This window comes from Coregonus clupeaformis, chromosome 2 (assembly GCF_020615455.1).
Source record: "Coregonus clupeaformis isolate EN_2021a chromosome 2, ASM2061545v1, whole genome shotgun sequence".
Lineage (NCBI taxonomy): Eukaryota > Metazoa > Chordata > Actinopteri > Salmoniformes > Salmonidae > Coregonus > Coregonus clupeaformis.
In genome coordinates this window covers 38,372,565-38,386,045 of record NC_059193.1, presented here as the reverse complement: position 1 = coordinate 38,386,045, position 13,481 = coordinate 38,372,565, and the positions used below count along the sequence as shown (strand labels likewise).

Below are 13,481 nucleotides of genomic sequence, written 5' to 3'. Positions count from 1 at the left end.
TTGTAGTTACTCCACAATACTAACCTAAATGACTGATTGAAAAGAAGGAAGCCTGTACAGAATAAAACTATTCCAAAACATGCATCCTGTTTGCAATATGGCACTAAAGTAAAACTGCAAAAAAATGTGGCAAAGAAATTAACTTCATGTCCTGAATACAAAGCGTTATGTTTGGGGAAAATCCAACATAACACATTATTCATATTTTCAAGCATGGTGGTGGCTGCATCATGTTATGGGTATGCCAAATAGAGCTAAGCAAAAGACAAATCCTAAAGGAAAACCTGGTTCAGTCTGCTTTCCAACATACACTGTGAGACAAATTCACCTTTCAGCAGGACAATTACCTAAAACACAAGGCAAATATACACTGGAGTTGCTTACCAAGACGACATTGAATGTTCCTGAGTGGCCTAGTTACAGTTGACTTAAATCAGCTTAAAAATACTTGAAGATGTCTGTCTAGCAAAGATCAACAACCAACTTGACAGAGCTTGAATAATCATGTGCACATGATTATCCAGGTGTGCAAAGCTCTTAGAGACCTACCCGAAAAAGACTTGTAGCTATAATCACTGCCAAAGGTGTTTCTAACACGTATTGACTCAGGGGTGTGAATACTTATGTAAATTAGATATTTATGTATTTCATTATCAATAAATGTGCAAATATTCCTAAAAACATGTTTTCACTTTGTCATTATGGGATATTGTGTGTACCACATTAAAATGTAGAAAATGTCATGTGGTGTGAATACTTTGTGAAGGCACTGTACGTGCATGCATACACTTGCATGTTTGTGTGCGTCTATGTGTGCATACGTGTGCATGTGTACATACGTGCCTTATCCAATATCCACTTGCGGCCAAACTTCAGCATCCTGGCAGAGGCAACCAGGTTTGGGCTAAAATGTCCTGGTTCTGGGTAAAGTTCATGATGCCATTGACCTTAACAAGAGCCCCGGGACTAGTGGAAGCAAAATAGCCCCATAACATCAAATATCCACCACCATATTTTACAGTAGGTATGGGGTTATTTTTTGCTTATGCATCCTTATTTTGACACAACATTTTTTGATTTCAACAGCCACATCTTGCCATAATTTACATGAATACACTTGATCTAGAAAGTGTTTGTCCTGCAACATGTAATAAGGCATGCCGTTTGAAATTGTGACTAATAGTTGCCATGGGCCTTATTGCCTTGTGTTGTCAAATCGACACATTAATTAAAATGCCATTATTGCCTTTGTGCTATTTATCAAGCACACTTGACGCTTATAACGATGTCTAGGTTTCTGATGGTTTCATCATTTGACCGTGGTTGGTAATTTATTTTTATTTTGTTGATATAAAAATAAGCTGTTACCGTGTTTCAACACATATGCTTTATGTTCCATAGGTGTAACAAAGGCACTCCACAAATACAATTGATTGAACACTTGATTGTTAATATTTTTTTCTACAGTAAACTAAACTAATGAAACACTAGTGTTATTTTAAATATTCTTTTTTTGTATTCTAATGTTACCTAAGACATTCATAAACACAGCCAAATAATTATTTTAGCGATAATAATTACACTGCTAGAATGTTGCAGTCAGAATGACTGCTCATTAGCTTGAAGGGGACTCCCTCTAGGCCTAGTGGTTCTAGTGTTAATGTGTTTCTGGAAGACTGTAGCTATAGAGGGGATAGATATAACGTCGAAAAAAATTAAAAATAAAAATAAAACAGAAAGCAAGTCACTTAACCCCCTAGAGTTGATGTCCGCTCCACCGTGGAAATCTAATTTGGCACAATAAAAAAAAAATCCCCATCAAAATCTGTGTGTTTAAGATAGAGATATATGTTTTTTTTGCATGGACTGTGTCTCAATCCACCGCATCCGCCGATGTAGGCCTTCCGCATCTGCGGTGGAAGTTGGCAGAGCTACAGTGGTGTTTGTCAGACCAGGAGACATCCCGAAAATCAGTCTTCTCACAAAAACATTTGTAGCGTCCGAACGGTTTGGCCTACAAACTAATATCTATGAAAAGATAAGACTCTCACGAACATGATGCTATTCTCTGCTTTGCTCTACGACCGGGACTCATCTGAAGTCGGTACCGGCGATCAGCCAACTTCTGTCTATAGAGTCCGAACAGTTTGGCCTATACACTAATATGACCCCACTATCGAAAGGTGAGACTCTCACATGTTGGTTGTTTGCTCTAGGACGCACACAAGCTTCACAAGACCGGTAGCCAGGTACCATTTTATTAGGTACACCAATCTATTAGTGGGTCGGACCCCTTTTGCCTCCATAGAAATGTTGCTCAATTGGTACCAAGGGATCTAACGTGTGCCAGGAAAACATTCCCCACACCATTACACCATCGCCACCAGCATGCACCATTGACACCAGGCAGGATTGGGCCATGGACTCATGCTGCTTATGCCAAATCCTGACTCTGCCATCAGCATGACACAACAGGAACTGTGATTCGTCGGACCAGGCAATGTTTTTCCACTCCTCAATTGTCCAGTTTTGGTGATAGCGTACCCACTGGAGCCGTTTCCTCTTCTTTTTAGCTGATAGAAGTGGAACCTGGTGTGGTTGTCTGCTGCAATAGCCCATCCTTAACAAGGATTGACGAGTTATGCATTCTGAGATGTTGTTCTGCACACCACTGTTGTACAGCACAGTTATTTGTCGGTTTGTGGCCCGCCTGTTAGCTTGCACAATTCTTGCCATTCCCCTTCGACCTCCTTCATCAACAAGCTGTTTTCGCTCACAGGACTGCCACTTACTGGATGTTTTTTGTTTGTCGCACCATTCTCGGTAAACCCTAGACACTGTTGTGCATGAAAAGCCCAGGAGGACGGTCATTTCTGATACTGGAAACGGCGCGCCTAGCATCGACAATCATACCACACTCAAAGTTGCTTAGGTCACTCGTTTTGCCCATTCTAACGTTCAATTGAACAGTAACTGAATGCCTCGATGCCTGTCTGCCTGCTTTATATAGCAAGCCACGGCCGCTTGACTCACTGTCTGTAGGAGCGTACCATTTTTGTGAACAGGGTGGTGTCCACTGAGTGTACTGCATATGGAAGTACTCACTACTCTAGTGTGACATGTTCCTCACTACTCTTTCAACACTCAGATTGACTAGACTGGGGTGTCGCATCAATTTTAACGACTGGTACATTCAGTGCCCTTGGACTTATCAACTAAGGGCCTTGATACGGCTTTACACCATCACTGACATCTATAATGTGTTATAGCATGTGCATATTTTGAGTGTGTGTGTGCGTGCGTACATGCATGTGTGTGTGACAGGTGCATTGAACAGCTTTGCAGAACATGATCACACTACTTACATTCTCTAAGCACATCTTTTAGACAAATCACAATCAAAACATGGTATGCTATATGCCACAAACTTAACTACAAAGTAAGCACAGTATGTATCACATATGAAAACTATTCCATGGTTATTACTGTAGCCCTACATGGTTACACAGTATATCCCACTGTTGAAGTCAATGACTGCTATTTACCATGACTTAGTTCAAACACTGTGTCCATATTTATCCATTATGACATGCTGGGCTCAAACACATTAAAAATATCGTTGGTATTTCCCTTTATATACAAAAGTCATTTTCTTCTCTTAATACTTCCTCTCGACAGCACATTTGCACACAGCATGTATTAATTACAAATGAATAAGCAGAGTAGAGTCGTGTAGTCATTAGCCTTTCCTTTTGAAAAGGATATGGGGTAATATTAAATACATTGGCCAACATAAAACAGTAAGGAACCACTTAGATATTCTCCAAAACAAACCACCAGGGCAGAATCCACCACTGAGCCTGAGCATTACCACACACGTGCACACAAAGACACACAAGGACACACACGTGTGTGCAGTCCGGTGTCCACAAACACACACCAAAAAGTTAGTGTACTTAAAGATTTAGTATTTACTCCTCTCATCACGCCACAGCCTGAGTGAGTGACAGCTAAAGCCTTGGTGAAAGAAAGAGAGGAGCACCAGGAGTTCTAGCAGCAAAGTCTGCAGAAGTTTCTTAAGCTGGGCTCAAAAGAGCCACTGACTGAGTTAGTTTTTCATGTCGAATGAGGGGTCAAAGAGCGTTGGCGCCACACAGTTGTCATGGTACATCAAAACATCCACGGGATCGACTGAAAATTGTACAACTGTGGTGATGATGGACACCCTTCCCCATTGACACCAAAGTCTTCCCAGATAAATCTAGAAGTTATATGTTCCCCTCCCTCTGCCAAGTGTCCTCTGGCTAACGCTATTTGAAGATCTCATAAAACCAATCTAATACTTGAATCATTTTTATGAGCTATTATGACCTTGGTTGGGCATAAATACCTTTAAAATAACTCATCATTGTCGCAGAAAAAATATAACAATGACCAAACATGTTTCCTTCAAAGGGTTCATACATATGCCATCATGTATTCATATTTCTTTTTGTGTATGCATTAGCTTTGATGTGACATGGCTAATTTGGAAATGGAGGCCAATTGAACATGATAGACTCCCTCTCTCTGCCTGACAGACTATACAGTATATAGTGAAGCCGGGGCCGATTAGAACCTCAAAGAGTACAACAAGTGCTGCGGGGGCATTACGGGACTGCATGTATGTTAGATCTCCAATAAATTCTTAACAGTCATCGGTGGAAACATTGTGTGTCCAGTCGGAAGAACATGAGGGTTTACAAGCGTGATGTTTTAAATCAGAGAATAAGGCTGACTTACTTGTACATTCCCTAAAATAACCTTCAAACATATTTGAAGCCTCTAAAATTGTATTATCTAACGAGACCTTGAAATGCCTTCCAAATCTTGGAAAACTACATCTGCAAACAAATCCCTTCAAATGGGCAGCATGCAAAAGCAGTCTTAGTTGTGGCTTTGTTGTGGCTGTTTGGTGCTGCTTTCACAGCTATAGATCTCTACCCACTTCGTTGTAGCTACCAGTGTATTATCTCCGTAAGTAACCCAGCCTGTGAGGAGCTCATCAATGATCTGTGTATTGTTTGGCCTTCTTGTGCTCAGTTGGCTTCAACCTCACAAGGGCACCGAACCAAATAAAACCATTATGTTAGTTAAGCCTTCCCGACAGGGCAGAGAAGGCCGTGAAGGGGGTCTTGGAAAGATAAAGGCGGCAACAGAAAAGCCAACTTAAGACACTGCTTCCCTGTCAGTGGAACGATCCTGCCTCGACGTTCTTCAGTTTGTCAATTCTAGCCGGGGGACAGATTCAAATGAAAAAGGGCGCTCTAGAGTAAGCACTGTAATGTGTGTCAGTGTAATTGTTGTAGCCCATCCCCGGTCCACAACCCTCTGCTCCCATTGGTGCGATGATTAACTTTAAAATACTTCACGGGTGTGAACCAGTCTGAACAGAGCACCAGTGTTTTAAAGTGTGGCTGAACTGTTATTATGTGGGCTGAATAAAGAGCAAAGCAGGGAGCGCAAGCCAAGGCCCTCAGGTTGTGGCCTTGTCACAGTGCAGACAATGGGAGTCGAGGCTGGGGGGGTCACAAGTGCCTGCCCCCGTCCCCAGACAATGCACTTCCACACGTCTCTTTCACCGCCACCTCTGTCCACAGCTCACAATAGCACTGAGTGGCTTTGTCAGCCCGGCTGACTTTTCAAGGAGACCTTTGCCCTGGTTTTGCCGTGACGCACTCTGCCTTTTTAATGGGTGAACATTCGTTGAAAAAATTTACTCCTTTTGCCACCTTTTCATTTAATTGTTACAGCGGGGCTTTTGTACCGACACGCAGAGGCCATCTGACATCTTTCTGGGTACGTGGTGATGAAGAAACAGAGCTGACATCAAAAACCGACCTCTCTGCAACCGTGAATAAAGCCATGATCAGATGGAGATCATAGAGTAGCAGCTGACTGAAAAGGACCATTGTTCAGAGGACGCCATCTTATAAAGACTGGAGATGTGTGGGTGGAAGGGAATTTGTACTGAGTGAGGATTTTTACATTTACATTTCTAGTCATGGGAGACCCATGAGGCGACGCACAATTGGCCCAGCGTCGTCCGGGTTAGGGGAGGGTTTGGCCGGCCGGGATGTCCTTGTCCCATCACGCTCTAGTGACTCCTGTGGCGGGCCGGGCGCATGCACGCTGACACGGTCGGCAGTTGTACAGTGTTTCCTCCGACACATTGGTGTGGCTGACTTCCGGGTTAAGTGATCAGTGTGTCAAGAAGCAGTGTGGTTTGGCAGGGTCGTGTTTCAGAGGACTCATGGCTCTCGACCTTCGCCTCTCCCGAGTCCGTACGTCAGTTGCAGCGATGGGACAAGAATGTAACTACCAATTGGATATCATGAAATTGGGGAGAAAAAGCGGTATAAAGTACAACATAAATAAATAAATACAGGATATCACCATCACACCCCCTTTCCTCTTATAGCAACCTCATAGCAGCATCCACATTATCATTCTACCCTGGCTCTACAGGCGCATCATGGTGGTGTGTGTGTGTGTGTGTGTGTGTGTGTGTGTGTGTGTGTGTGTGTGTGTGTGTGTGTGTGTGTGTGTGTAAATGGCCAATGTGTGCGGTGGAGAGCAGTCAGTGTCATGTGATTAATCAGTGGAGGGAGTGGAGATGAGCTGTGGAGAGGGAGACCATACTCAGGCCTATGTCATCCCAGCGGGAGGCTCTCTCTTCCCCATCTGAATCAACCTGCATCCATACCTCCCCCAGTGCCTCTCCTCTCAGATAGACATCACAGCTTACCAACAATCCTCTTCACACCAAGCCACCTCTCCATTCAACAAGTCCGCCAGCGACAACTCATAAGGGATATTACCGCTTCCCACGGCTGTCCTTAGGCCTGTGTGAGTTGTCAAGTGTTCAAGTGAGGGCACATTACAGTGTGGCTGTTTGACCCGGCCATATGTCTGTATGTGGAACAGGGATCGGGAACGGCGACGGGATGGGATATGGCCGCCGTTCTGTTGACATATTAATCTCCCCTCGACGGAAAGGCTGAATGTGGAAAAAGGTCATCGCGTTAGCTTCCCATCTCCTCTGTAAAGTGTTGGTGTGGCTTGAGCCCCTGTGCTTTAACGCAGGCCCTGTGCTGTGCCAGATTGTGAGCCAATTAAAGGTTATCAGAGCTCAAAATAACAGTCCTGCTGGGGTAGCTGTCGGTCAGAGAGAGAACATCTAAATACATATATTTCAACGCAACCACACTTTCCTACTGTCTTTGAAGAGACTCATAGCAAATAAGTGGCCTTGTGTGGTGCTGTGTATTTACTACTAAACCATAAGGACAAATAAAATACATATTTACAAGGTAATTTACCTATTTTTCTGAGTGAGAAAGGCCTACAGACTGGTTGTGTTCCAGTCAAGACAGAGAACGCATAGCTCACTGCACAGGAACAATGTAAACGATACCCCCCTAGTGGTCTAGCTCACATAGACACAGACTGACTGCCAAGCTTACATGGAAATGTGCTCCTATTAAATGTACTTCCCATCCCCCCTTTCTATACGCCTCCTACTTCACATTAGACAGAAAGACACAAAAGGCAATGGGGCTGCATGAGAGGAGTAATAAAAGGATAGGGCGGGTGATGTCAATGCAGATTGCACCTCTTGTACCAAGCCAATTCAGCTCTACCTCAAACGAGCCGCCCCATTTGCAATTATTGCGTTCTCCCAGACAAGGAATAAATAAACAATGTCTAAATAGGGTACCTCTAGCTAGATCATCAATCATGACATAAAACTAAGGGCAGGGGAAAGGAGGGTGGAGTTGGAGGGAGTTTTGCCAAGCCATGTCCCACACCATCTATTATGAGTGGATGAATAGCAGGTCCCTATGGTGTGGAAGAATGGGGTGAGGCTGACTTGTGCCAAAAAATGAGATGAGGTCACCAGGCTACCTACCAGACATTACAATACAAAAGGTGCAGCTTGATGGATTACAATTGCCTAGCACACAACACACACACACAAACACAAACACGCATGTGCATGCATTCCACACACATGTGCACACATAAGTGGGTCAGACGGTAGGTTGGACTCACCTGGATCAGTGATTCGCTCAGCCTCTCCTCGTCCACCTCCAGCACAATATCCCGGATCTCTTCATAAGGCAACCGGAATGAGCCCAGGAAAATTGCTGTTGTGATAGAAAGGGAAGAGGAGTTATTTTCATCCCTTTTTTGCATTAGACCGGTGGGTTCAAAGACAGCTTTCACCACTCATTGGCCCCTCAGAAAAAACGAGCCCAGAGCAAACGTGTCACTTAGAAAAGTAACACACTTTCAGCCCTTTGATTGGATTGTTAGTGTCTGACTGACGAAAACATCAACATGTTGGCCACCAATTACCAGATAATGACTTGATATGTCAATCCCCTAACCTTTGGTTAAACCACGGATTCAACATAACCCAAGGACATAATCTCAAGTAAGTAATGCCATTGTAAATTCTCAAGTTGGTCTGGGGTGGTCAAGAGCATCAGCTCGGCTACATCTTAGCTAGGTTTCCAGTGAGAACGAGAGTTCTGAGGATTAGATGGAGACTGATGAATTCTATGCAGGCATTCTCAGCGAGCGCCCCAGTCTCCAGGTGGGCCTGGAGGAGGCCCTCAGGGGAAATGTGGACATTATGGTTGGTAGGCTGGTACGTGTGGGAGTCACCAGTGGATGTCTGGTAATGAGTGTCTTCACAGCTGCTACAGCAGGCCCACTCCATGTCAGTCCACTCCCTCTGTATGTGAACATCTGGTCTACAGGATAGTCTACCTCTTGTCTAGGGTCGCACAATTCTGGTAAATTTCCCAAATTCCTAGGATTTTCAGAACAAGGATTTCTTGAAAACCTGGGAATGTGGGGAGTTATTATAATTTTGCAAACCTACTCTGATCCCTAATTATTGATAACAAATATAATAAATTTACTTGAGATCTCTCCTATTATGCTTCCAAGTAAATGTCAGATAGAAATTGAGGCCAAAACAGAACAGACACATTCCCAAAGATATGTTTCTAAAGGGAATGTTTTGGCAGTAAGATTGTGTGATGAGTGTAAATGAAACACATATTATGCATTAAACACATGCTATGAATAAAGCTAACAATGAACAAGACACACTTAATATGGGTTGCTAACCAAAAAAGTAGGGTGTTTTGTGGCTTGAGGAATACAAATTAAACTCCATAACTCAAGAGGCCGAATAGTGAGCTAAAGGTTCTCAAAGTATGTTTAGAATTTTCAGCTGTGGAAAGTTGAACAACTTGCATGAGAGTATTAAACACATTTGCTGTTACATTTTAATTGGTGGAAGAGAAAGTTTCAGCTCATCTGTTGCGTCATTAGCATAATTTACACTCTTGCTCCTTGTGAGCTATTTGACTTGCCTTTCCACAAGTCTCTCCATGACAGATGCATACAACAATATATTTCCAGTCCCAGTCTCACTGGGACACCATTGGATTCATATTATATTAACCAACAATTACAAAAATGTTTAAGGGCTCTGAACAACAATGAATACATTATATTAAGGTTGGCAAAGAGATCAGATGTTGATGATGTGTGGAGGGAGGGAGGGAATATGAAGAACAATTATGACATGTTACTGTACAAACCCCACATTCATTAATTCAACCAATAATTAAGTCTGATCATTCTCCTCCTTTGTCAGAGTCTACAATGTTAAAGCACAGACTGAATACAGTCCACTTTGAGACGTTAACTTGGCTCGTGCCAAAATGGGTCTGTAGAATTCCCTGTGGACAACTGTTGAAGAGCACAGCAAAACATAATGCAGTTGTTCCATGTGTGATTTGCGTGCATGTTATGCTGCTAGATCACTATGTACTATATGGGTGAAGGCTGACTCAATTTCCAGCATAGCTTGCCTGACCCCATTCCCCGTCCAGTGCTCATCTCATCTGCGCCAACATGTCCCAAATGGCACCCTATTCTCCCTATTCTACTTAGTGCACTACTTTTGAGTCATATTCACCCTGGTCAAAGGAAGTGCACTTTATAGGCAATAGGGTGTCATGTGGGATCTATCAGCACAGATGGGACAACTTAGAGTAAGAAACCCCACTCCCTTCTATTGTTACAGCTGGACTGCCTCCTACTGCTCCACACCCAGTCCCCAGTTTACAGTTAGAAATACATTGCATTTTGAGGACTGAGGAGATCATTATGTTATGACTGGGAGGGTGTTGAGAAACCTGGAGGTGGATGGGGGTGGTTAGTGTTAGTCAGAGACTGCTCACAGGATTTAGTGGGCTTGAGTATAATTCCTCCCCAGTCATCATTTCCCAACTTCCATTCACCACATCAATGACCAGTCAGTGTCCAGCTAGCTAAGAGAGGGCACCATTGCTTTTAGTTGAGTACATGGAGCAGAGGCATATTCCTGAGGAGATGAGTAGGCATGTGAGTGTGTATGTATGCAAACTGCACACCCGGAAATCACCATGGTTCCACTATGTCACATAAAACATACACAGACATGCATAAGAAAATGAACACACACACAATCACACAATCACTCCCTCTCTCTCTCTCTCTCTCTCTCTCTCTCTCTCTCTCTCTCTCTCTCTCTCTCTCTCTCTCTCTCTCTCTCTCTCTCTCTCTCTCTCTCTGGAGGAGCTGTGTAACGGCACATGTTCCCCCAAGTCGTCACCGCGCCATACCGGAGGTGAGATCCCCTACCCTTGTCGTCATCACTTCCTGCCAAATTTGAGACCCATCTGCTGCGGTGATAATCAAACATGGCAGGAACACTGATTGTCGTTGTCACCCTCCCACACACACACTCACACACATGCGCACACACACACAAGTACATATACGTACACACACACACACACACACACGTAGACACATGCACACAGAAACAGGCATGCACCCACTTAAGCGAGGTTCCCTGCCCCCATTCCTAACACCAAAACCCACTTTATTGCCTCCTGACGAAATCATTGATCTGTTAACCACAAAGGAACAGTGATAATATGAAGCAATACTTGATACTGTACCTCACTGTCAACACGACTGCTATCATAGTCGGAGAGTAGGAGGAAAAGGGGGGGGTAAGTAAATATTTCTCCCCCGATTTTGACATTCAAGTTTAGCCCCCACTTGTGTCACCACCCCCTCAACAGCTGCCTGAAGATTTTAAGTATCTCCCCCCATAAATATATTCATCTTGTGTTGATGTATTCTGTTTCAGATCTGGTAGAAACAACAAACAGGGATAGACAAGGGAAGAAGTGGAGTTTAGGTGACCTGCTATTTTAGCATTTAAAGCATGAATATTGCATGATGTGTTATCAGCGGTATTACATATCTAAGGTAGGGGATATCTAGGATAAAAGCCATAACAATTGCATTCTCATGCTCCCCTCATCAATCTCAGAGAAGCTCTGTCGCGGCCACCCCTCTCCTTATATAATGAATTCATCCGCACACTTTGTGAAGGCAGGAAGAGATGATTCACAAATATGGAATAGGGGAGGGGGCAGGGAGCTGTCAAACAGAGGGTTCTCATAGGGAGGGTATAAGCCATCTATCGATACCCAAAATCTGTCAAGAGCTGATCAACAAGTTTGGGAAAAGCCAGCCTATAGCCTGACTTCTCATATAGCCTGGAATCCAAACTGAATATCATTCAATTTCACAGCATAAGTGAATTCAACAGAAAAACAAAGATACATTCAGCATGATAATTTGGGCTATGCTACCATGAGAAAGTTAAACTGGAATCCAAACTGAATATTGCTCCATTGCACTGATTAAGTTTGGTCAAACAGAAGAAAAAAAAAGAGATATTATTTTTCATGTGATCAGGAAGAAGTCTAACTGTTCGGAGGTCAGAGGTGGAGAGAGATAATGTGATGGCTTTGCTCACAGCATATGGTCCACACCTGCTGCTAGGGATGATCACAACACAAACGCCCGGCGTTGTCTGTTGGTCCTGTTATGCGTTGATTTTACAAATGGTATCAGAGGGGGCTGGGACTTAATCCATTTGTAGCAGTGATGAACCCCAGCCTATTGCCAAGAAAGCACTTACCCTCAGGTAAAACAATATACGCATTAAATGCATTAGACATTTTTGTAGGGCATGCAAATGTGTGTAATCATGATACTAAGAACATTTGTCATCATAAGCACGTAAAAAAAAAAATTGGTTGACACATGTACTCTTAATGTAATATGTGTTTATAAAACACACTGTGCCCCATTGGGTGCAGAATGCAAAAATGCTTGTAGCCCTATGTGCTGAGTTACATGGCACACACACTCTGAATGCAACATGTATTTGTAAAACCCACTTTGCCCAATTGAGGCCAAATTCTAGTAGCTAATATCCTCAAATTACGTTTTGATAACCAGTTTTCACAATTCAATTATACATAGGGACAAAGGGTTCACAGATGGACAAGCTTGGTAAAGGGGCAACAAGTACTTACACAAATTCTGTGCCGTCTTGGCATCCAAGATTCGCAGCTCCTTCGCCTTTTTCTTGAATTGGGTCATCCTGGCGTCTGTCTCGTCCACCTCCTTTTTCACTGTAGAAGGAATAGAAGGGATGCATACTTAATTATGATGAACATAACTGGTGTATAGGAAAGTGCAAGCATGTCTGTGACCCATAAGCGGTGATGAAAAGTTAGCTTTATTTCTCCAACTCAAATGGAGTTTATTTTCAAAACATACGTTAACCGTACATTAACAACACCCAAGGTGACAATACATATGTGAGCCTTACAATACCAGTCAAAAGTTTGGACACACCTACTCATTCAAGGGTTTCTCTTTATTTTTACTATTTTCTATGTTGTAGAATAATAGTGAAGACATCAAAACTATGAAATAACACATATGGAATCATGTAGTAACCAAAACAGTGTTAAACAAATCAAAATATATTGTATATAATAGCCACCCTTTGCCGTGATGACAGCTTTGCACACTCTTGGAATTCATAGCATGCCTGACCCCATTCCCCGTCCAGTGCTCATCTCATCTGTGCTGATATGTCCCAAATGGCACCCTATTCTACTTGGTGCACTACTTTTGAGTCATATTCACCCTGGTCAAAGGAAGTGCACTTTATAGGCAATAGGGTGCCCTTTTTACATTGTAGAATAATAGTGAAGACATCCAAACTATTAGTTAACACATATGGAATCATGTAGTACATTTTTTTTTAATTTTTTTTTTATAATAATCTAAAAATATTTTATATTCTTCAAATAACCACCCTTTGCCTTGATGCCAGCTTTGCACACTCTTGGCATTCTCTCAACCAGATTCACATGGAATGATTTTCCAACAGTCTTGAAGGAGTTCCCAAATATGCTGGGCACTTGTTGGCTGCGTTTCCTTCACTCTGCTGTCCGACTCATCCCAAACCATCTCAATTGGTTTGAGGTCCGGGG

General features: G+C 43.0%; 1 protein-coding gene across 1 annotated transcript in view; it reads right to left on the bottom strand.

Annotated features, from left to right (window-relative positions):
- The window catches only part of LOC121535952 (protein diaphanous homolog 2-like), a 726,045-nt gene that overhangs the window by 275,161 nt on the left and 437,403 nt on the right, over positions 1 to 13,481 (bottom strand). Inside the window, exons 19-20 of the mRNA XM_041843185.2 lie at positions 12,510 to 12,608; positions 8,095 to 8,189 (exon numbers count right to left, since the gene is read on the bottom strand). Of these exons, the coding sequence (XP_041699119.1) occupies positions 8,095 to 8,189; positions 12,510 to 12,608 (194 nt within the window). The remainder of the gene's footprint in view (positions 1 to 8,094; positions 8,190 to 12,509; positions 12,609 to 13,481) is intronic.